The sequence below is a fragment of the Triturus cristatus genome, chromosome 12 (genome assembly GCF_964204655.1).
Source record: "Triturus cristatus chromosome 12, aTriCri1.1, whole genome shotgun sequence".
NCBI lineage: Eukaryota > Metazoa > Chordata > Amphibia > Caudata > Salamandridae > Triturus > Triturus cristatus.
In genome coordinates this window covers 742,797,775-742,821,696 of record NC_140595.1, presented here as the reverse complement: position 1 = coordinate 742,821,696, position 23,922 = coordinate 742,797,775, and the positions used below count along the sequence as shown (strand labels likewise).

The window sequence follows — 23,922 nt, the reverse complement described above, 5'->3', positions numbered from 1 at the left end:
TGAAATGTTGCCATGAAGGCCAAAGGTGGATTTTCCATCAAAGGATTCATCTACTTTTGTGTGATAACCTCCTCCATCCCCCAAGAGAACTGGGGGAGCTTAGGGTTTTTCTGTCTTGTCTTGGGACACAGATCGACAGAATTCCAACTGCCAAAGTCTAAATCAGATCATTATATGGGACAAAACTCATTCTTTTTTCTCTTTCCGTTTGAGAGCATTTGTGTTAACTGTTTGTTTACTATCTCAGGATTCCTGCATGCCTGTACCTCAGCAACTTAAAGATGTTTTTCTTCCCAGAAAAAAATAGGTTTTTGCAGAGAAACCACTCTGTGAGACACTTTATGTTAGAGACTTTGCTAGAAATATCTCAAGCAGGAAAATGTTTGTGAAATTGCAAAGCTGGTAAAGTCTGTATCTTCAGGAAGTTGCATAGTTTATCACCTGTACTTAATTCTGCCACTGGTATCCTAATGTGAAGAATCAGGAGTTACAAAAGAAGATCTCCGCTTCAGCGTGTGGGAACCAAGTAGAGAATGGAAATGGAGCTTAAAACAAGACCAAGTGGAGGTAAAGAAGAGCTTCTTGGAGTCTGTTCAAACTCTGAGACAAGATGTTGGTTTCTTAATAATAGAAGGGCCTAGAAAGAAGGAAGATTACAGGATTGCATTGTAACATTGGCTGAGATTTTGGAAATGATTAGAACTGTGGAACCACACCCAATAGAAATTCAAAGACCTAGGCAAGAAGGGACAACATGTGTGACAGAAGCTTTCAGAAACAAAGGCCTCAAAAATCACTAGATCTTCCACTGTTAGGTCCTCCACTCTTTCCTACAGTTCCAGGTGTGAGCAAAAAACTCTCACATCACAGTGCAGAAAGGACTAAAAGACCTATACCTGCGGACAAAGGACATCTGCCTCGCAAAGCCACTACGAAAAATGCCCCACCATAAGATCCAGCACTACGCCCTAGAACCAGCGGAATAAGCTGTTTCAGAGAAAGGGAGAAAGACTAATAGCTTAAACCTCTACAAAGCCTTTTCACCAGTACTGGAGGATGCAATGCCAGCGCTTGGGGGTTGCTTGAGAACAGTCACTCAGCCAGTCTTTAGTGGTATGACTTGATCCGTAGGAATAACATATGAACATCTCAAAGTGAGGTCCATCATCATTCCTATCTCAGTGTCGAACCCGAGACCGCAGACCATTTTGAGGGGCTGGCAACATCCTTCTAGGGGATAGTTCACTTCTGTTCCTTATTTGTTTATTTTAGAATAGTTATCATTGGGGTGAGGTGTTGTTTGTTTCATTTGGCAGGTGCCTGCATGGATGGTCACAACATCTGGAAGCTGGCTCAGGTGGGGCTAAATATATTAAATTGCTGCTTTCAGGGCCCTTACATTGCATGTGATGGAAATTAGCGGGGTGATACCAGAATATTGTTGTCAGAATATCCTCTGATATAATTCTTTCCCAAATATTGTCTTAAAAAATATCACCATATTGGAGTTAATTAAGAAAATCTACTCTCAAAGGGACGATAATTATGTAAACAATATTTAGGATTCAATATTTATGTTGGATGATGTTCTGATATTCAGCTGATTGAGCAAGAGGTCATAATGCATACATATTTAAATATTTAAAATGGGAAAAAGCGGATTTTGCCCACCTTCAAGAAACCCTCCTGAGAAAAGGAGAATTGGGGAAGTTTAAATTATATTTCTATAGCACCAAATTGCATGCCTCAGTTGAAAACATTGCCTCAAGTGGCCATGTGTTCCTGAATTTTTGGAGGTGTTTGGTGTTGGTGTGTATGATTGATAAAGAAGGGAGGGACACCCGGTGAAGTGATGGGTTGATAGAGATCCAGTAACACAGTAGCCATTGTATCTCCATTCAGGACCAGCAATGCTTCATCTTAGTGCTCCCTCCCGGTGTCCTCAGGTAGGCCTGTCACACAACTCAAAGTGTTGTGAAGGTCTATACGAAAGTCTTGTTTAACAGACTTTTATGGTTGTTGCTGAAATTGATCCAAAAAGGCTCATCTTGTGGCAAAAGTCTGGAGGAAGAAATCTAATTTTGGTTTTGCTAGAGGTAAACATGGAAAAAGCCTTTGACAGGTTGAGTTTGATCTTAGTGCTAAATTTTATGGGAATGTTCAGACTCCGTACAAGATTCATTGATGTGGTAACAGCAGGTTATCAAGAACCCAAAGAGAGAGCATCAGTTCACAGAATTTGTTCTCTCCCATTTGATTTAACAAGAGCTGCCATGAATGGATGTCCAATGTCACCTCTTCTGAACCTCTTGCCATAAATATCCAGCTGCTCTGCTGGTTAGGGGATTGCCATTAGAAGATTGGATGCATAACATATCTAAGGGGATGATACATGCCATCTATGGACAGTTGGATTATTGTTATCCCCCTGTTGTGATGATATGGGAGGATTATAGACTGGCGTCTATTACAAAATTAATGGTGATGCTGCCCATGAACCCCACCAAGGGGAGATGACCTCATTGCTAGTGATGGTAGTATTCCACATTGCTGATAAATTGGTTATATGTCATATCCAGATTACTATATCCTTTGCAAGCCCATTCAATTCCCACTGACAGAAAAACTCTTAATTACCTACAGAAAGAAAGGTTTAAGATCCTTTGGCAGGTTAAACTCCCAGCAAAGTTATTGAAGTGTCAAAGCTGAGGTTACATTTGGTAAATATGCACTTTAGTGCAGAGCTGCTCAGTTGTGCACTGTGGGAGATTAGTCTTGCGGGAGTCCTTTAAACAGTGGGCATATTTGGGCCACGCCACAGCCCAGACGACCTTTTGGTATGTAATATAGCTGCCTAGGAACAATAGACCCCCAAAATGTATACTCTACCCATATTACCAATACCTTGCTTGATGTCTGTGATTCAGTGGCCTTGACAATACGATTGAAAACTTTCCCATTCCCCCGACCCTGATATACTTTAATCCAGACTTCTTCCCAGCTAGGAATGAAGTGGAGAGAGGGGGCTGCTTTATTGTAGTACACATGTTCCAGTGCTTGAAATGAGGTTTTCCTGCTGAGAGGTTCAAGTATCAACAGGTGGAGTATTTGGGTCCTTCAACCTAGTGTTAAGGAAAACAGCTGTGAGACATCTAACACCATTTGAGAAACTGTTGACAAAGTAAACAGGTATTAAGGGACAAGTTTGGAATCTGTATGAGCTAGTCAGTGCTACAAAACAGGGGACCCCCTCTAACTGTTGCATTTAAGGTCTGGGAAAAAGGGGGACAAGCAAACCGAGCAATATGTCAAGGACAACCTCCCACCAGACCTCTAGTGCACCTCTATGACCTCGAGGACCGGAAGTGGACCTATGTGTAAAAACTGGAAAGGGTCCTAGGGAAAAAGATCCCATTGCACACCAGGGGGGTATACTGTGGAAGGGTATTAAAAGGAATAGTATGGATGTTCAACATAGGACTCGTTCTTAAAGATCATGATGTGTTGGTATCTAATTCCAGAGAAGTTACAAAGAAGTTTGTTGAGTCACCACCAGCGCTTAAGCCGGATCGCAGGACTGTAATACTGGGTGTCAAACAGGATATATGGCTGTAAATCACCCTAAGAAAGTGGACATTGAAATTCCCATTATTCTAGGATCCAGGATGGTGATTGTAAGACAATGGAAATAAACTCAAGCCTGACTTCGACTACAGGCTCCTGGAAAGTGGGTCAGAAGATGGCCCTGGAAAGACTTTATAAAAAGTATTTATACACACTGGGGGGTCTTTTGTGGTCCCGGCTTGAGAGCCCTGTGCGTTTCTGGAAGAGTTGCTGTCTAGAAAATCTCTTGCCGCAAGATATGGGAGCAAGTAGCATACAAACAAACTGCTGGGAAGTAAAGTTCTTGGCATGTGTCATGTTGCCTTGCACACAAGACAGTTGATCAATTGATCAGGCCGTTTGTGAATTCGTGCTAAGGGGTTAGCTTATACCTGCAAAGGAGGCGGTAGGATTTGGGACGCGAGGTTGTAATTTTCCCTTTTTTGGTGGTTCGTCTTGACTAAAATATGCTTTTTTGAAATGTAGACCCAGGACATTTATTAAAAAGATATTTTTTTAAAAGAAGTTCAAAATATTTGAGATTCTTCTAAACTTTTTATTCCCTCTTGAAATAACTGCTGTTTTTAAAACACAATATAAGACATAGCTTTCTACAGAAAAAAAAAATATTCCACAAATATTTGAATTTGTGGTATTATGGCCATTTGCAGTGTCTTTTAATTCAGTAATCGACAGCTGGAAGTTCAGATAAATGATAAACTTTTTTCAGATTATCTAGTGCGGCCTTGCACCCTGTGAGTAGCATTTTAATAACTGTTCGTCATTTCGAGCTAGAAACCTTTTATACTACAACCTGCAAAGTTTGCAACGTGGCATGCGCAATATGTGGAAAATGCAGCAGCTTTCGAGTTAGGAAATTCCAGTCACTGTTGCTAGAGTGGCTCCATGGGTTAAACAAAACTGAATGCAATGGAAACTGAAGAGACTGCCCTACTTTGATTCCGTATTTTCCTGATAAACTGATTGAGGGACGAGTTTCCAATCATGTAAAAGACTTCCTAGGGGACAAATGAATTTTCAGATTGTACGCAAGCAAATTTTCACCAGGCAGTGAAACGGACTCTGCTCTCGCCACTGTGTTAAATGACCTCAGAAAACCAGCTGGCAGAGATGGTACCACTACCAATGCCCTGTTAATGTGGTCTTCTGAGTGGCGTTTTATAGCATCAATCGTGTTAACCGTGCTGGGGTGAAAGGGTCATAGATAGACTGTACTGAGCTGGATGAAGTCATTTCAAAATGTGCACCACTAACTTCAGGTCACAAAAATCTCCTCTGGGTTTCTACAGGTGTCAGCCTGTGTTGGACTCTCTCTCTCTCACCTTCCTCGTTGCTCTCTTCTCTACATTTCAGATTTCATTGATGAATTACGCAGTTCTCGTGACGCTCACTCTGTGGCGTAAGCCCTTCAATTGGAAGAGACACCACCTTCTTCATATGCCTTTGGACATTTGAATAATGAATGTCTAGAAAATTATTTCAAGAGAAACCCATCCAAAATGGAGATACTATTTTATTGAGAGGTAACTTGTTGTTTCTACCCATTGCACTTTACCATCTCTCTTGGGTCAATTTCCACTCATGCAGAGATGGTTACAAACCATTGAATCCTGCTGAACTTCAATCTGTCAATCTCTCTGGAGATAGCACATACCATAATGCAAGCTTCCCCCATGTCAAGACCTTACAGGATCTTTTTCCTGCCTGGAGCACATTCAACTGGGTTATCTACCTTGGATGACTGATGAAAAGACTCCAGTGTCTACGGAGTTCTGCGCCTGTGCCTCCCTAGAACCGGTGCCTACAAACAAAACTTTCCAGCTAGCAGAACTATCATTGCCCATTCACCTACATAGAAAATAAGTTTGTCTATCCAGATTCCCTCAATGCATATGAATGTTTTGTATTGCTAGAGCATGAACCTAGCTTAAGAGCAGCAGAGCTCTGAATAGGGGGCATGCTTCTCCCCCCTCTAACCAGAACTTAAAATGGTTGTAGAAAAGTCTAGGATAGGCTTGTCAGGGTAGTGCTCCTTGAAGAGAGAGGTGTGCCGTCAGCTTTTTTTCCTGAGCTATAGGAGAGTTGATGCTGATCAGATGTCGAAAGGGATGCGGTTTCAGATCATTGGAGTAGGACAGAGAAGACTTGCCTAAAGGTCTTTTTGTAATGTTTTGCCTTTGGTACTGTCCCCAAGGGGTGGCTAGCTTGCTTTCCAGTTAAGCTGGTGTCTTGTTGTTGAGGGATTTATCAGTGATGCAGCTCGTCTCGAAAATAATGTCTTGAAGATTCTGTCATCATTGGGTGGCTTGTCCAACCGTGATCAGGTTGGACAAGACACCCAATGATGACAAGCCTAGTGTTCCATAACTGGGTATTGAAAACTGAAAAGACTTGATTGCTGCATGGCTTCCCAGCAAATCTAAGGTTGGACGGTTACTGAAGAGATGTATGGGGTGGGTATAGCTGGTGTTATGAAAAGATATGTCGCCTGTAACCTACTCATGTAATTCCTATAGCTACGCTCCAGTAACTGATGTAACTTTGTAACCATGTTCTGAAACTATGTTTCTCCTTCATGTAAAGCGCTCTGATACCTCCAAGTCTAGCCAGCGCTATATAAAACCAATAAATAAATAAATGCTCATCTTCTTCCCTCCACCTCATCATTCATTCTGACTGAAAAGAGATTCCATCAGCATGCTCTATTAGGTCCCTGAGTTCTTATGTCCTTCAAGACTAAAGAGTTCTGGTAAGCCTCTTGTGGACAACTGTCAGCCAGCAACCTGTTCCTCACATCAACACTTCCGCTAACCACTAATCTCTGTATATTTTTTTATTTTAGATGAGGGGTTGTGTAGTGCATGCGGTTGTGAAATACTGTTTTTGTTCGGACTTCTTCTTCTGTTGCTCATCTCCCGTGTTGAACTTGTCCTACTGTGGAAGTCATTCGTAAAACCAAGTTCTATAGGAGTAATCCATTTGGGAGAAATTCCACCTGCCTTGCCCCATGTCCCCCAATAGTCTGATTTTACTGTACAATGATTTTAACTCAACTTAAGACTGAGATCTGTATGCTTGCCTTAGACCAGTGTGTTCATATTAAACTCTTCACTCGTGTGAATATCACACTGGCAGCGCAAGTGTGTCCTGATACATGCCAGGCTTTACTGGTATGGAGAAGAGAACTTTGGGCCTTATTTGAATTTGGCGGACTGAAAACTCTGTCAAATCATTGAGGATATCCTGTTTGCTGTACTGCAAGTGTTGGAGGCTGTAATGCACTTCTAATACATGGGAACCTTATATCCCTGTATAAAAGCCTGTCTCTAGTTTCCTAATTACATGCCATTTGTGATGTCTCTACTCACCTGTAATAATGAAATGACATGTGCTTAGCTGCAATAAGTAAATACAGTTGAGATGTGACATCATAATGCTTTATGCAAGAGCCAGCTGACAAGCTAAAAGGCACACCATGGAGCATAATTATAGCTGTAGCCTAAATTAAGCAACAAAAACTGACATTTCATTCTTCTGATATTTTTTCTCAAATGAACAGTGATGAGCAGAAAGGAGATATTTATGGGACATTTTTTATTTGTTGCTCATTGAAGTTCATTGGATGAAAAATAGAATAGATACACATTGTGAGCCCTATCAATTGTGAGCCTGGACCTGTTCCAAGCCTGCAAACCTACATAGATATAGCTCAGGATCACCAAATTCTACTTTCATTTCTGCTGCCTCCATGTCGAAAAGTAACTTAAAACTTATGGTGCCAAAACAAGGCCTGACACTTGGCAAAATCACAGTAAAATTACATTTATTAGCCAAGTTCTTTCTTGGTATCTCAAGGCAAAGAAGTGGACAGAGTGACAATGGCTGCGATAATTGAAATGGAGCACTATGCTAAATATTTATATTTATCCCATATCCTAAGTAGAAAATCTGAATCCAGGAAATCTTTTCCATTTGTCTGAAGAACCGAGCAGCAGGAAGGTTTGTTAAATGACCAACAATGTCCCCCATTATCCTAATCTGCTACTTTCACATTTTAATTGGGTGCAAACATATCTCCAATCAAGTACACCCTTGATGTGCTGTAAGACCGGTTTGCAGGAAAGAGGAGTCTGGTAAGTGCCTAATTAGACATGAAGGTAATTAGGAGAAACAATGACTAGTTACTTGACTGAGCAAATTCAATGAAAGAGTACAAAGAAGGGAGTTAAGAGCGGGAAAGAATGTAGGAATAATTGACGATAGGAACGAATGAGGAAATTAAAGAAATTAAAGCAAATTTCTTTATAAACCCTAGAAAAATACCATGCCTGTGATCATATGCAGAACAACAAAGAATGAACACTGTTAACCACTGATTTTTACAGTTTTTGAAGGCATAGGAAAACACTGAAACAACCCACCAGAGTTCACAAAAAACAAGAACTAAAAATAGTACAGCCTACTTAAATTTTTTATGTGGCAGGGATTCTTTTTACTGCTGGTTTTACTGGTTGGGGTTCTGTATCCCACTAACAAGCATCACTTGAGGGGAAGTCTTGAGTTTGGCCTACGGTACCAATGGGTGAGTCACAGATAATTTTAAGGAGTCTTTGATTTGTTTCTGGTGCCCTCCTTCAGCACGTCACACCTAAACCTATGTAGACCCTCACCCTCAGGCTGCCAGAGTATTTTCTTACTCCGGTAGAAAAACAAATTACCTCTTGTAAGGGGTTTTCCCCAGGTATACATTGTTGCCACTTCCTTATGACTCTCCCATCTATGCATGTGTCATTGTTCAGTTCCATCAAACTCTGGCCTCTGTGGGGCAGAGAAATGACTGGGAAATGAGGTGTGCTGTATGGACCTCTTTTGATATACTGTGATGACTTCATTTCCAGGACCTTGTGGTGCCTTGTCACGTTTACTCTCTCACAATGCAAGACGTAGGTGTGTGTGGCTTTCTGGATGGAAACAAATTCATAAAATGTGCAAGGTTTGTAAGGAAAAACGTATCCACCCAAAAAAACATTGAAGGTTAGTAACTTGCACATCATAATCTGGTATTAAATATTTAATTATGTAAGTTCTCCTAATTGTTGATACTGTGTTACAGTGGTGCCTTTTGATGCAAGCATGGAGTTACCCTTTAAGTAATTGTCGCTTTTGTGAGATGTACTGCCACACTGGTGGCTCTGTGACAGGAAGATATGTTGGTTTATTCTTTTTCTTTAATTCAGTGGTTTCATTCCTGTTTTTCAGAGCCAGCAACCACGGGATAAGTTTAGCGGATATCCCCGAGGACCGCCGTAGGAAGCTGGAGCAGGAGCGCAGCATCGTCCAGAAGCAGAAGATGAAGTGAGCACTGAGGCGAAGATGACATTGGCCTTTTCTGTGAGGAGGCAAGTGCTGTTTATTTCTAAATCAGATATCTCTGGATAGACTTTGAGGTTCCACTTGACCTCATGGTAACATGTTCAAATTCCAAGGTTCTTCTGGGATGAGTTTGCAAGGTTAATCTTAGATGAGGAATAGTGTCCCGTAGAAACATGAAAACTCTTACTGGAGCTAAGTATGACCGGGCATTCCAATCTCCCTGCTACCCTGTCTGCCATTGACACCCAACGCCCTACATGGTCCATAGTTATGCCCCTGCTTTGCCATGAGTATTGCCCCACAAGTCTTTCCTCAATCTCTTTTTGGAAGTCATGGTTAGTCTATCAGCTCTTAAAGTTTAGGATGCAGTCTTTGTCACAGATTGATTTCACTGTGTGCATCATTACACCGGTTCCCCACTTCCTTTGCCAATATCTGACCTTGCGTAAGGCAAGCAGACTGATTAGAAATGTTATCAGCCTGAAGTAAGTTTGCACTTTAATTGATGGCTTTATCTTTGCTTTTCTCTCACAGTGTGGTTTTACGCCGTGGAAGGAATGAGCAGCATCATATATGAGGTGACTCAAGGAAGGCCGGGGGATAATGTGCAGAATGACCGCTGCTGCTTTGACAGCAGGAGGAAAGTGCAAGGGAGATATGGTCCAGCTCTAAAAGTCTCTCCAACAGAAGGCCCTGGTCGGTCCCAGGACCCAACCAGAATCTTTGGTCCTGCTCGTGGTTTCTGGGACACTTCTATCTGGTTCAGGAGAAGAACGCAAGAACTGAACTGCACCAACTGCAGCACTTTAACTTTTCACCCTTTGAGTGTAAGCACGCGACCTCATCCAAATAATCTTCTTTGCTCTAGTATCTCCTGCGTCACTCCAGTGTCTCCTCGGCATTGTCTCATTCGTACCCTGAGCATCTCATGCAGTTACTCTTTTTTGCAAGAACTCATCACAAATCACTGCACTTGTAGTGTTACACGCTGTAGCCCAATGCTATGTGTTACAGACCACAGATCAATATAGACTTCAGTCACACTGAAATCTCTGCTAAAAAGACAACTAGTTACACAGAACATGTTACAGATAACAGACAGTCGGTTACATGAATCACTTTGCTAACAATGGAAGGTTGGTTCCCTGGGTCAATCTGTCAGCAACGGAACGTTGGTTATATTGGTCACTCAGCTAACAACAGACATTTAATTTCATGGGGCACACTGCTGATAATTGAATATTCATTAACCGGATACTTCTGCTAATAGTTTAAAACTGGTTACATGGACCAATCAGCAGATAATGGACTACCAAGTTACCCTGGGAGCACTACCAATAAGGCTGAATTTGTTACATGGAGATCTTCCTGATAATGGTCAAATGGGTACAAATTAATGGACAGCTTTTTAATTGGAGCACATTGTTGACAGTGGTTAATAGCTTTACTGGTTCGCCCTGTTAATAGTGGATATTAGATTACCTGTAACCCCATGCTAATAGCGGATCATTGGTTACATGTAGCTCTCTCTGCTAGTAATGGACAATCAGTTATGCGGAGGCTTCTGCTAATAAGGAACAAATAATTACACACAGTAAACTACCAATTATTACAAAAAACTGAAGGATCATTCTGCTAATAATGGAACATCAATTACTTGGATCACTCTGCCATGGGCTGAAAAAAACCTTCTTTGGATCATTCCTCCAATGATGGATACTCAGTGTTGTGAATCACTCCTTTTAATAATGAACAATTGATTACATGAGGAGCATGCTAATAATGAATGGTCCATTACACCAAGCACTCTGATAATAGTGTGTAATAGGTTACAGGGGGGATTGTTGTAGTAAAGGAACTGGTTGCACAGAGGACAGTGCTCATAATAGATAATCAGCTATTAAAGGCACTTTGCAATAAATAGACAGATGCTTACACAGTACACTATTTAATTTCAATCCATTACAAAGACCAGTATTCTTACCTTAGACAGTTAGTTGTTCCTTCTTGCAATAGGAAATTGGTTACACAGAGCACTGGTTATATGGAGCACTCTGATGATGTCAGTCAGTTACTACAAGGAGTGTTGTTACAACAGATGAGTATTTTTCTGGTATCAGTCAGTTACAAAGAGCAGTATTCTTAATCAATTCCCTATTCAGAGCATGCTGTTGACCTTAATCAATGACAAAGATCAATAGTGATAGTAGACCATTGGCTATTCAGAACGCTTTGCTGATATCACCCATATACAAATAGGACGAGTCTTACAATAGAAGATTGGTTATACTTAAGGCTCCGAGTTTTCCGTTTTTACTGATTTTTACAGATAAATGCAGACAGAAAATCATCTTTGTTCCTGTCTGTATTTACGTTTAAATATGGACAAATATAGAAAATAGGTTTTATTTTGAACAATTGTCACTACTGTCAATCATGAGTGCTAGGCCAATAGCTATGCAGATTGACAGGCAGGGGAGTAAAAAAAAAAAGAAGATTTCTTAATGAAGCTTAAATAACTGCAGCGGTACAGTTGTTTAAGCTGTTGTGCAATGGAAATGGTTTTCTGACTGTATTATACTGTAACTGTCCATACCCCATTGGACATTCAAACAAGAGTAAGCATTTGTCTATTAAATAAATACGGAAATATACCCAATGCAGCTTCATTTTTTACACTCAGTGCAAAATAAATATGGATAAATACAGAAATGTAAAAGATGTTAAACCGTGAGCCCTAGTTATACTGAAGGTTTGCTGATAGCAGTCAATTATAAGGAATGATGTTTTTCCAACAGATCATTGGTTATAAAGGGTATTACTCGTCACATACTGCTGATATTAATCAAAAGTGATATTGTAATAGTAGGCAACTGGCTATACAGAAAACTCTGCTGTGATTGATCATTTACAAGTAGGACTATTCTTACAATAAAGGATGAGTAATACTGAACACTCTGCTGATATCAGTCAATTACAAAGTGGGATGTTCTTCCAATAGACGGTTAATTATATAGCCCACTCTGCTAATTTATCTCAATTACAACTGGGAGTGTTCTTACTAATGATCATTTGTTATACAGAGCACTCAGCAGTTATAAATCAGTTACAAAGACTGTCCTTTTCAACTGTGACTGGTTGTAGAGAACATTCAGCTGATTTTGATTAATCACAAAAACCAATAATCCTGTAAGTGACACCTCATTACAAAAGACACTCTGCTGTTATTGATCAATTACACAAAACATTATTCTTACAGGAGACTCCTAGATACACAGGGCACTATGTTAACATTGGTCTATTCTTTCTTTTGAATACTTTATTTTGGTCGATAGACCATAAAAGTGCAAATGCAATAAAAACATGCAATACATTAAAAAGATCATTATAAAAAACACACGTTCAAGTAACCAGTGACGTCCTTAGTTACATATATTGTTAGTAAACCTTTGCCTTATACAGAACCCCAAACATTAAACATTGGTCTATTACTAAGCGCATCCTTTTTGCAACAAATGATTGGTTATGCTGAGTACTCTGGTTCAAATAGAGTTATAAAGATCACTCTGCTGATGGCAGACATGAATTTAAAATGTTTTAGGTCCTTAAGCTTTGCACAGTCCTACCATCCAGTGATTGATTCTGGAATAGATAGTTAACAGTAGTGTGAAAGGAGTCCTATCTGCATCAATTGAGAGTGTGTTTGTATCCAAACTCCTTTTACATTGTCTCGATCCCTAGAATTATTTTTGATTCAACACGATCATCAGATTTTTTTGTCCAGCACTGTTTTTGGTCGAGGTATGAAGAGGTCCAAGAAATCTATGATTTAGAGGATTCTAGAGAACTTTTTCCAGAACAACTTTGAAGCGAAATGATACATCAGCCAAGTATGGAACCTGGCAAACACTCTTACAGTAGAATTTGCCTCAAAGGAGTGTGTATAAAAGTAAACTATATAACATGCTTTGTTTACCAGTTCTTTGGAAATGTTTGGCAATTCGCCATATACGGTGTTTAAATTGTGTCCTATTTTAAAATATGTGATTAAAGTGGAACACAGTTTGTGTGTTCATCATCTTTCTATAGATCATGGTTTGAAGTCTTGTATGGTATATGCTGGTTTCAAGCTAAAACTCTTTCGAGATGAAAGAAGCTAGTCTGGCATGAAAATCTGTACTAGCATCGAATATGAAAGATACAATTTCTTCCAACGAGAACACCGATTTTTCAGTGTTCAGTGTGACAAATCTCAATTAGACACTCCACCCTGGAAATATTAATGACTATACATTGCATAATATCAACCATGCACAAATCTCTTCCTTCAAAGGTTTGAGTTGCTTCCAATGTACCTATTAAACACTTACTGTGGTCAGGAAGGGGCCAAGTTAGTGAACGCAATCAATGAGGAGTTTGTAAAGAGTGGCTACTCACCCATGAGGGTCTCAAGGTGCTGAGCGGGGGTGAGGGGGGGGGGCTGCTGAACTGTCAGGGCTTGGAGGTTCAGTCGAAGAGCCAGGTCTTGAGATACTTCCTGAATTGGGTCAGTGAAGCACACTGAAAGGAAGTCTACAAAACTAATATTCAATAACACCAGAAACCCTATTGTTAAAGCACTTCAATTATAGATCTCTGTATTTACACTGCCCTTCAACACATAATACAATACTGCATTGAATAAAGTCCCTCCTCAAAAAGAGATTTCTCATGGTGAGATTGGAGCCTGAGAATCATACACACCCTCGCCTTTGTCGATTCTGGCCAACTTCACAGAACCAGCAAAGGATATTTCCTTTTCACCAGTCGCCATTAGATCATGAGCAGCATGGTCTGAAGAGAAGAGTACACATGTATCCAAGGATTTGCCTTTTTGGGGAGGGAAAAACATTGCTTGTAACCTGTGAAGCGAGAGTTGGTTAGCACCATGCAACTGGCCTTTGAAAACAAGCTCATTCAGGACTGTAGTGCAACCTGCCCAGCAGTGTTATTGCCAGATGATGGCATGGCACTAGACAGTACCATAACCCTTTTTACCACTCTTCTGCAGTTAGTAGGTGCAACATGGCGTGGTACCAATCAGATGGGCACCTTACTCACTGTTGCACCCTTGATCAGGATTGTATGTAACAATGCCACCTTTTAATATAAGGTGTAGCCACTTCCTACAAGAGATGCGCTAATCGATATTTGATCAATACTGCAGTACACCAAAGTAGGAGTGTAGTACAAAGGCTTATTGCACTCTCACTTGGCCAAAAGAGTTGAAAAATGAAAAAAAAGAACTAAAAAACGGTATATTCTATATCCTAGAATTTTGCAGTTAAAAACACATTCTGACCTTGTGGGCATCCTTTGAATTGCATGCAAATACTTTTTTACCAAATCCATATGGTCTAGACCAGCAGTTCTTAACCTGGGTTCCGCTAACCACAAGGGAGTCTATAACGCCAATTTAGGTGGTTCACGACTGTTTCCAAAATTAAAAAATATTAGCTGATTAATAAAGTATAAATAGAAATGCAAAATTGAAAATGTTAAAATGCTCTGTAAATGTAAACAAATTTGAAATTAGAGGCTAAAAATTAAGTTAGTATCCTTACCTTGATTTGTGGGAGAAACACAAGTGCAGCAAATAGAATCAAGTATGGAAGATTGGTGGTCACAATTAAAGCACTCTTAATTAAAAAACATATTAAAGCACCAAAGAAGAAAATGCATCAGGAGCAAAAAGACATAGAAATATGATATAGAGTCAATCATATCCCTTGCTTTATCTTTCAGAAATAAAACTACATTTTGAAAAAGCTCCAACCTACCCATTAAAATGTTGATGTTCTCTTATTTTTTGTTTGTAAATTAAATAACATATTCAATCATTAATGTATTTGTTTCATGTATACTTTACTTGATTCCGTATTTTTGTGTATTATTTGGAGGGTCAAATCATAGAAATTGCTTAGGGGGAGATTTCCAGCTTCATTTTTGATTGAGTGGAGGTCCACAAAAGTCAAAAGGTTAAGAACAGCTGGTCTAGACCGAACCACTACATCTGTCTATTGACACAGTTGAATGTCAGCATCACTGAGGTCCATAATCCTAAATGGATTCAAACTTTGTACAATGATTTGTGCTTCTCAACATTGGTGAACGATGCTAACTTTTGGCTTAAATTCATATAGAATATGAGTTATTTTTCTTCTTAGCCCCTGCCTGGATTCTGTTCACAAATACATGACCAGCCACTTTGACTGATGAGTTCTTCAGAGAGCTGAGCTGATAAAATATTAGCATAATTCTTAGCATAATGACACATTAACAGGGAAGTTGAATAACCGTGTTCAAAACCTTCATGAAGAGCATGTCCCAGAGCTCTAAACTGGCTTGATATATTTCTTTTGGAGCACTGTCAGGCCCCTTGGATTTCCTGATTTGTCTGTAATTCAGGACACAAACAACCATTAATTCATGACAAACACAACCTCTAAAACAGAGTTAACACCAACATATCAGGAACTAGCACTACTGAGTCTGAAAAGTCTGCATAGAGGGATTGAAAGTGTTTCACCCATGACAGACTGGGAATGTCCATATCCACGGAATCCTAACCCAAAGGTACTTTGAAGGCACTATACATCACTGGCTAAAATTTTGCCAAAATCCTATCGGAGCAGACCATTTCACGTTTTTCCTAGGGAGATGACTGGTAGATCTTTCTTTGAATTTTAAAAGGCAGTTTATATGAAGAGCGAGTGTTAGATACTTGAGTGTGGTTTTGTGAGGTCCCCCTTTTAAGAGCTTTATTAAGCTTAAACCCAGGTTCCTTGCATTTTAATAGCATTTTGTGGTATTTTTAGTATGATTATGGTATGAACAAGATTTATCAAATGCCATCACCGATACATCAATTGTCTTGTTGATCTCCTCAAAAGACAAGATGATTGATTTATCTGGTTGATAATCTGAAAGAAAAAAACAAAGCCTCAGCTGTGAAAGAAATAACTCTGTGTAAACTCATACTTCAGACATCTCTGGTTTAAGGCAACTACCTCACTACACAGCCTCTGATTAGTCCCTGGGACAGGGATGAAAATTCCAGCTAGCTCCATGTCTTGTGGAAGTGGATCATGGGCACTTTCGTCTCCTCTGGTTATCTTAAAACCCTAAATTGAGATGTAACCAGCACTGAAACATGCACCTCATGCCCTGACAAGTAGTCACTTATAAAACAGCGGTCTAAATACACCAGATCAATAAACAACATAGAAACTATGAAGCTATATCCCTATTTTATCTGCCCAATGGTATTTTGCACACGTTTCTTTCTGATGCACACCAATCAGCCCGCAATTCACAATCAAACTTCAAAAACAATCACAGTTACCAAATATACAACTAAAATCCCTCACAAAAGGCACAAACACATTAATTGTTTTATAGTGATAATGGGTAACTATCCACATGTTCATGCAACTGGGCAGCAATTTAGCCAACATCCTAAGAAATTATTTATTGTTGAAATTAAATACTAAAGTGTCCCCTCAGTCCACAGTCCTTTCCAGTGCTTGTAAATTACCTGAAAAGGTATCCAACACAATTTGAAGAAAGTGACAGGTAGAGGTTCAGCCACACCAATGGACCACTCTTCTTAGGCCTGTGGGCTGATGATGGTATAGTATCTACCAAGAAGATTTGGTACCGGCAAGGAAAAGAACGAAGGCAACCCAGGGGTTCCTAAAAAATCAGGAAGTGAAATTTATTACCACAAACTGGACCCAAGAATTTGTGCCAAGCCTGGGTTGCAAACCTCCAATCTTCAATGGTAATATTCTAAGTACTGAGCTATGATAAGACACACCATACAACAATCTCACACTAAAGAAAGGGGTGAAAGGTTAGTTAGTATTGGCACTATCTATTTTGAAGGGTGGGACCTGGAGCTAAAGGGGTGAGAAAAAGGGTGTCAGGGGTAGCACGTGTAGGCCTTGATGAATTGATGGTTGCTATAGATTGACGTCAACCTAAAAATGCATAGTGTGGAACAGCAGTAAAAAAGTGTAGATGGGCATTCAGGGTTTGTGAATTGGGCAACGTATGTTGGTTATAAAGACTTATTAGGTCCAGTAAAGATTTAAGTAATTTACACCTGAGATGAACCCCCTAGTAGCTATAGCACAGAGCAGACAGACTTAACTTAAGAAAAATTGTAAAGCATTTAGAACGATCAAAACAGTTAAAAACTGGAAAACACGACACCATGAAAATCTCATAATATTTTAACAAAAATGACACCAAATTGACAAAAATCTAATAATGGGAACTGGAGATATGAATTTCAAAGTTCTGGATAACATAGCGCCAAAAAATGAAAAGTGGCAACTGCAGGCAACTGGTCCTGCTAGACCGAGACAAGGGTAAGTTTAAGGCTGACTGCAATGGATAGCAGGTCTAATACACACGTTGGATTAGTTCCAGCGGGAAAGTTACTTTCACACTTAGAACATTTTCATGGAGGTAGAGTCCTCAGTGGGGCAAGGTTGCAGACTGGATTCAAAGACGGGTTTGACCAAACGAGTTGACGAATGATGAGATCTCGGTGAAGCCATCGACGAAGGCGTGAAAAGCTCCAAGAGGGAAAAGTCCAGAGTTTGCACCAAGGAAGCCGTCAACGTTGATAGGATGCCACTCGCCGTTGCACTCCGGGAAGCTTTCTACATTTGAACTTTAACTCTTTTCTGGAAGTTGGATTACCTCAGGAGGGCAAGGCTATATGCTGTAGCTGTAGAGGGCTCGATGTCATCAGATGCCATTCAGTATTTGACTTGCTGAATCGAATTTGCTGCTGCGGAGAAGAATGTTGCAGGAGCTTCAACGAAGTCAAGCCCACTTGTGATGCACTCTCTGTGGATCGGCTGGCAGTTTGGTCATGTTCCCACGATAGGTCTTTAGGCAAAAAGTTAGCAAACAGTTTCTAAATCCCAGGTTTCTAGGTTTAGCTAGGAGAAGTACACTCTCACCCCGGTAAAGAGTTCCAGGCACTCAGAACTAACACTTGGGGGTCAGGGCTCATTCCAAAAGAAGCCACAAGCAGAGTCCAGGGCAGGTCCAGTTGCCACTGATCTTCTGGGTACTTGCAGCAAAATGCCTCTTTTACCTTGTTGTGTCCCTGTAGCTTTAAATGGAGGTCAGCCTTATGACCCTTGGATTCTACCTTTTTGGTTACAAGTGGGAGCAGGTCCACCTCTTAGGGTTCCTGTAACAGGTCTCAACAACAGGTGCAGTTATTCTTCTGTCTTCCACTGGTCCAGTAGTGTTCTTAAGAGGGTGCCTAAGGGTGCCACAATTATGCCTGGCACTAGCCTGTGGGTGGGGGTGACTTCTGGACCCTCCATAACTAATGGGGGAAAAAGTTCACACTTTTGCAGCAGTACCTGTGTGTCCTACTGCAAACAATCCCACAGTGCCCTTCATTACCCAAAACCAAAATGATAGAACATGTCTTCCTCCATGCAGATCCCATGTGCCCCTCCCAGCTGTGTGGTGAGGGAAATGAGCAAACCCTCCTCTGGTCACTGAAAACAGGTTCTCGGGGCAGCTTCTGTCCCACTGGGCCTGGTGTCTGAATGGCAAGGGAGACAATGGAAGGGTGAAGGTCCAGGTGTCCGCTACATCTGCCTGTGACAGGGTAGGCCCCTTTTACGATAATTAAGTTCCTGAGCAGGGCCCAGTTGGTCATCCGGTCAAAGGAACAGAACGCCTCCATACACTTGAGGGCATATTTACAAGCCCCTATCTCCACCACAATGTCACTTTTCAGGACGTTGTGGTGGCCATAGGAGCTTTGCTACAAAAAGGGAGGAACCAAGAGCTTTTGTACTGAGGTCCTGCACAGTGCTCTAAATGTATAATCAAAAACCAGGTGTGCAGTTCCTCAGGAAGAGGGGGGGGGAGAGCGATTAGTCTCTATAGAATGCCCTCACACACCTAGCAAGGTGTCATGCTTCATCATAGGGCTGTGCTCCTCGTCGGGCCGGCGCTGCAATGCCCGACGGGCTCCCGCGAAGGGGCTCTTTTTCGGAGATCTTTTTAGAGACAGCCGTATGGGTGCGTGGGGGTAGGTGCAACAAGTGTAGTGAGTAGTGGTGTGGTGGGTTAAAATAGATATGGTATTGCCAATCAAGGAACAATTTTATTCTGGTGGTATACCAGCCTAATTAAAATAGGTGAACCCTAAAGGGATTATGATGCTCTCAGGGAAATAGAAAGGTCGACATGTTTCTTGCCCTGTGCCCAAACGGGTCCGTGGCAATTCTTCAGGACCAGGTGAGAGAGTGCTCAAAATAATCTCTACTTCATAGTGAGTGACAGTAAAATTAGTACATCACCAAAGAGAGTCCATAGGGTCCCAAAGGGGAGTGGACCCACTGTTGCGAGACCTAAAAGAAAAAGAGAGACGGAAACAGAACACAATACAAGGAACAAAATCAGGGCTCGTCATAGATGCTTGCTGGGTGGCTAAGGTGGGCAACCGTCCAATAGTGAAATTCGTGCTACCATGGCTATCCATCTAGAAAACTACTCAGGTGGAGTTCATAGTGCTGGAGATGAGAACTATAGACTACAAACTATAAACTACAACACCATTGGTGCCAAGTGCTGTGGGCTACTTTATTAGCATCGTAACGAGTGACGTTAAAACGCGATTAGTGGAAGTGCAGGTCGGGAGCAGAGTGCATTGAAAGCTGCCGCCCCCAGGACTATGGGCTACTTCATTAGCACTGTAACATGTAATGCAAGGGACGCTACCGCGTAATTGGTGGAAGTTACGCGCATAGTGCATACAAAGCCGCCGCCCCCAGATCTAGGGTCGCGGGTGGCTTCTCATGTCGTAATGGAGCAATGAAACCATTAAGTGCGTAATACTCCAAGTGCCAACGGCTACGAGTGTGCGGGACTCCAAAAGGGGAAAACTCACCCCCTGGGATACAGATATTACTGTACGGGTTTGCCAATCAAGCCGGAATTAGCTCGCCCTAAACAAAGTACAAGAAAGCATTAATATCCCCGCAAAAACCGGAGGCGGCAGATCAGCAACCGGCATGGCCAGGTCTGTACTCACAAAGGTTGGGCGTGCGTGTAGCCGTGCTCCTACTGGCTTCCGTGGGGAGGCAACGACGGTGTGTTCAAAATAAAGGAAGTGCTCACAAGCAAGAAAAGAAAGACTAGACCGTCAACAGGTTCGGCCATCTTGAGGATGAATGTCAAACCCATGAAACTTTATTGCGGTAATAGGAGCATCAAATAGTGATGTTCTCAAAAGAATGAGTGGGGGTGTTCACGGGCGAGTATCTATTCGAATAATAGAGTGCGATGTAGTGTAAATCGCGATGCATTAAAAAAGTTTATTATTTAAAGAATTCGGGCGAGCGTCTATTGAGATAATTAGGAAAGACGCGGTTTAGTGTAACCCGCAATATGTTAGAATGCAATTGAGTAAAATAAAATTCAGTCCTGATTATTGAAGGACAAAGAAGAATTACTCAGGGTGCAGGTGCATAAAAGTAAATGCGGACCAGTTGGTATGGCCCTATAAGTTAAGGGTAAAAATGTCAGTGTCTGTCATTGCAACATGTAAGGTGTCATCTGATAGAATGAAGAGCACCACCAGTGCGCGGTCCAAGGGCACACAACACCAATGTTGTAACCATCTGGTATAAAGAGCGTCCGTGGAGCGGATCATGTATTGTTCAGTGTTGCCCATGGTATATCATCATTAAGGCCGATTGTATGGCTCGAGATTTTAAAGATCCATTGTTGTTCTTTTCTGAAGAGGGCATCCTTACTGATCACAGAAAAGGCTTGCAAAATTGTCCACGTCAGGTCATTGGCCGTATCGTTCTTCTCCAGAAAATGCGTGCACATTTTGGTGTTTACTTTTTTGCACCTGATGTTGCTCCGGTGTTCAGAAATTCTGATCTTGACCGGACGTGTCGTCATGCCCACGTACATGAGGTCACACGGGCATTGGATTAGGTAAATGCAGTTGCGTGTATTGCAGTTCGTATGAATTTTTTGTTGCCAAGTTAGAGATTCCGAGAGTTTGATGTTCCTGCTAGCTTTTGTGAGGGCGCATGCGGTACATTGCCCACATGGGTAATGGCCTGTCACAGGTGGCAAGCCCCAAAGTCGCTGGTTGGACGGTGGGGGTTGTCTAGGTCCTTTAAATAGCAAATCTGGGCTTGGGGGTCTGCCAGTCTCCTACAGACAGCAAATTCCAATGTTTTTTGATGATTTTTTGGATAGAATTGGATTCTGGCGTGAAAGTGGTTACACATGTTATTTGATCAGTTTTCGTTTTTTCCGTAGAAGTAAGGAGGGTATCCCTGCTAGTATTCCGTGCTCTTTTGTAGGCCTCTTTTGTAATTGCCATCGGGTATTCTCTCCTTGTCAAATGGCCTGTGAGTTCATGTGCCTGTGTTTTGAAATCCTCCAACGTACTGCAGTTGCGTCGAAATCTTAGGTATTGTCCGTATGGCAAGTTATCGCGTAGAGCTTTGGGATGGAAACTACTAAAAAGTAGTGGACTATGGCTATCTGTAGGTTTTTTGTACGTTTTCGTGTTCAGGCCCGTCGGGGTATTGGAAATGAGCAGATCCAAAAAGGAAAGTTCATGGACTGATGAATTGGCCGTGAAACGTAGATAGGGATTGAGACTGTTAACCCAGGACACGAAAAGGGGGATGGAGTTCAGATCCCCTTTCCAGAATGTGAGAATGTCATCAATATACCGTCGCCAAAGGGTGACGTTCTCATTATAGATATTGGTTCCAGCAAAGATGTAATTGGCTTCAAAATGTCCCATAGAGAGGCATGCCAGGCTGGGAGCAAAGGTGCTCCCCATCGAAGTACCCTGGACTTGATGGTAAATAAGGTCTTCGAATTGGAAGTATTCTTTGGTCAGGGCAATCTCTGCAGACTCCATAACAAATGAGATGGGTGTGGGTGAATCCCATGTTTGTGCTCGAAGTACTTCTTCCACAACCTCCAGGGTGGCCCTCTGGGGAATGTTAGTATAGAGGGCCTCTACGTCCAGGGTTATCAGTGCGCCCACACTGGTACCAGTTTCATTGAACTGTTTAATGATGTTGAGAACATCCCTGGTGTCGAGTAGGAAGGTTGGGGTCTTTTGTACCAAGGGGCGTAGAAAATGGTCACAGAACCGTGAAAGAGGTTCCAGAGCAGAGCTGATTCCTGACACAATAGGCCTCCCTGGTGGAGGTAAGACACCTTTGTGGATTTTGGGTAATGTATAAAAATACGGTATACGGGGATTGTTGTTCATAAGAAATTCTGATTCGTTTTTCGATATCCAGCCTTGTGCTAGTGCACTAGTCACTAGAGTTCTTATTGTAATGATCAGTTTCTTAGTGGGATCTTCTCTGATTTGGGCGTAGTACCGTGTGTCACTGAGTTGTCTTAGGCATTCTGTTCTATAGTCTGAGGTGGACATAATGACTATAGCTCCCCCCTTGTCTGCCTCTTTAATGGTGATAGTCGTATCATTGCTGAGATTGGTTATTGCCAGATTTTCCAGGCGGGAATTATTATGGAAGGTTTTTTTCACTTTCATGGCACTAATGTCTTTGATGACTGCTTTTTCAAAAGCCAGAATTTCTGGTGGCACCATGGCGGAAGTGGGCGTGAAGGTGGAAGGTTTCCACATGCCTGTGTCAACCTGAGGAGATGAGTTTTGGTCTTTAAAGAAGCTTCTCAGTCGGATTTTTCGAAAAAGGTCATGGATTTCACAGTGAGTCCTGAAGTCGTCAGGCCAAGGTGTGGGTACGAATCCAAGCCCCTTGATAAGGACTTGTTCTTCTGTCTGATTCAGTTGCCGATCTGAAAGATTCACTATCAGTTTTTCTTGCTTCTGTGACTCCTGAGTTCCATCGGGCCTAGGTCTGTTTGGTCCTGCCAATGAACCTGTTTTTGCTGATTGTACCCCCCTCTTCTTCTTCCTCTGCCCCTGCCCCAGCCTCTACCTAAAAAAGGTTGTGGAAGGAAAGGGTTGAATGGAGGTAGTGGGCCCTGTTGGAAGCCAGGAGGTTGCCACATATGCGGACCTGGAAAAGGGGGCATCGTATAGGTGTACTGTGGGTTAGGCGGACCATGTTGCTGGTAGTGTTGTTGGCCTCTCCTGCTGTCTGTGCTTGAGTTGCTGCTGTTGGAAGTAGTCCTTCGACGGGAACTCGTACTGTCATCTGACGAGTAATCACTTTGTGCTTGTTGGAAATCATCCTTTAAGTAGGGGTAGATTTTTTCTTTATTGAAACGCACAATATCTTTCTGAAGCTTTGTGATTTTCTGTCGCATTAGGAAATCCTTATTTTCAGTAATTTCACTGTTAATTTCAGCTAGTTTGGCTTTGAAGGCCGCGATGGTTATTGTAGCTTTGAGTGCTCCTTCCGCAATGGTAATCTGAATGATTAAGTCGTCGGCCAGACGTTTTGCTGTTTTTATAATCAATATCAGCCAGTCCCTAGTGCACTTCCAGGCAACTAGGGACCATTCCTCCTTGAATTGCTTATCTTCTAAAAAAATTCTTGCCATATTTGATACAATAAGCCCATTGGGGGAGTAATTCTCTTTGTCCTTCAATAATCAGGACTGAATTTTATTTTACTCAATTGCATTCTAACACATCGCGGGTTACACTAAACCGCGTCTTTCCTAATTATCTCAATAGACGCTCGCCCGAATTCTTTAATTAATCAATTTTTTTAATATATCGCGATTTACACTACATCGCACTCTATTATTCGAATAGATACTCGCCCGTGAACACCCCCCCACTCATTCTTTTGAGAACATCACTATTTGACGCTCCTATTACCGCAATAAAGTTTCATGGGTTTGACATTCATCCTC

General features: G+C 41.5%; 1 protein-coding gene across 5 annotated transcripts in view; it reads left to right on the top strand.

The window, feature by feature from the left end:
- LOC146782652 (retinal guanylyl cyclase 2-like) overlaps window positions 1-14,865 on the top strand; it is a 465,010-nt gene extending 450,145 nt beyond the window's left edge. For all 5 annotated transcript variants that reach the window (XM_085637790.1, XM_085637788.1, XM_085637789.1 and 2 more), the window contains 2 exons: window positions 8,884-9,023; window positions 9,532-14,865. In XM_085637790.1, coding sequence (XP_085493916.1) covers window positions 8,884-8,983 — 100 coding nt within the window. In that variant the 3' untranslated portion in view covers window positions 8,984-9,023; window positions 9,532-14,865. The remainder of the gene's footprint in view (window positions 1-8,883; window positions 9,024-9,531) is intronic.
- The last annotated feature ends 9,057 nt before the right edge of the window (window positions 14,866-23,922 follow it).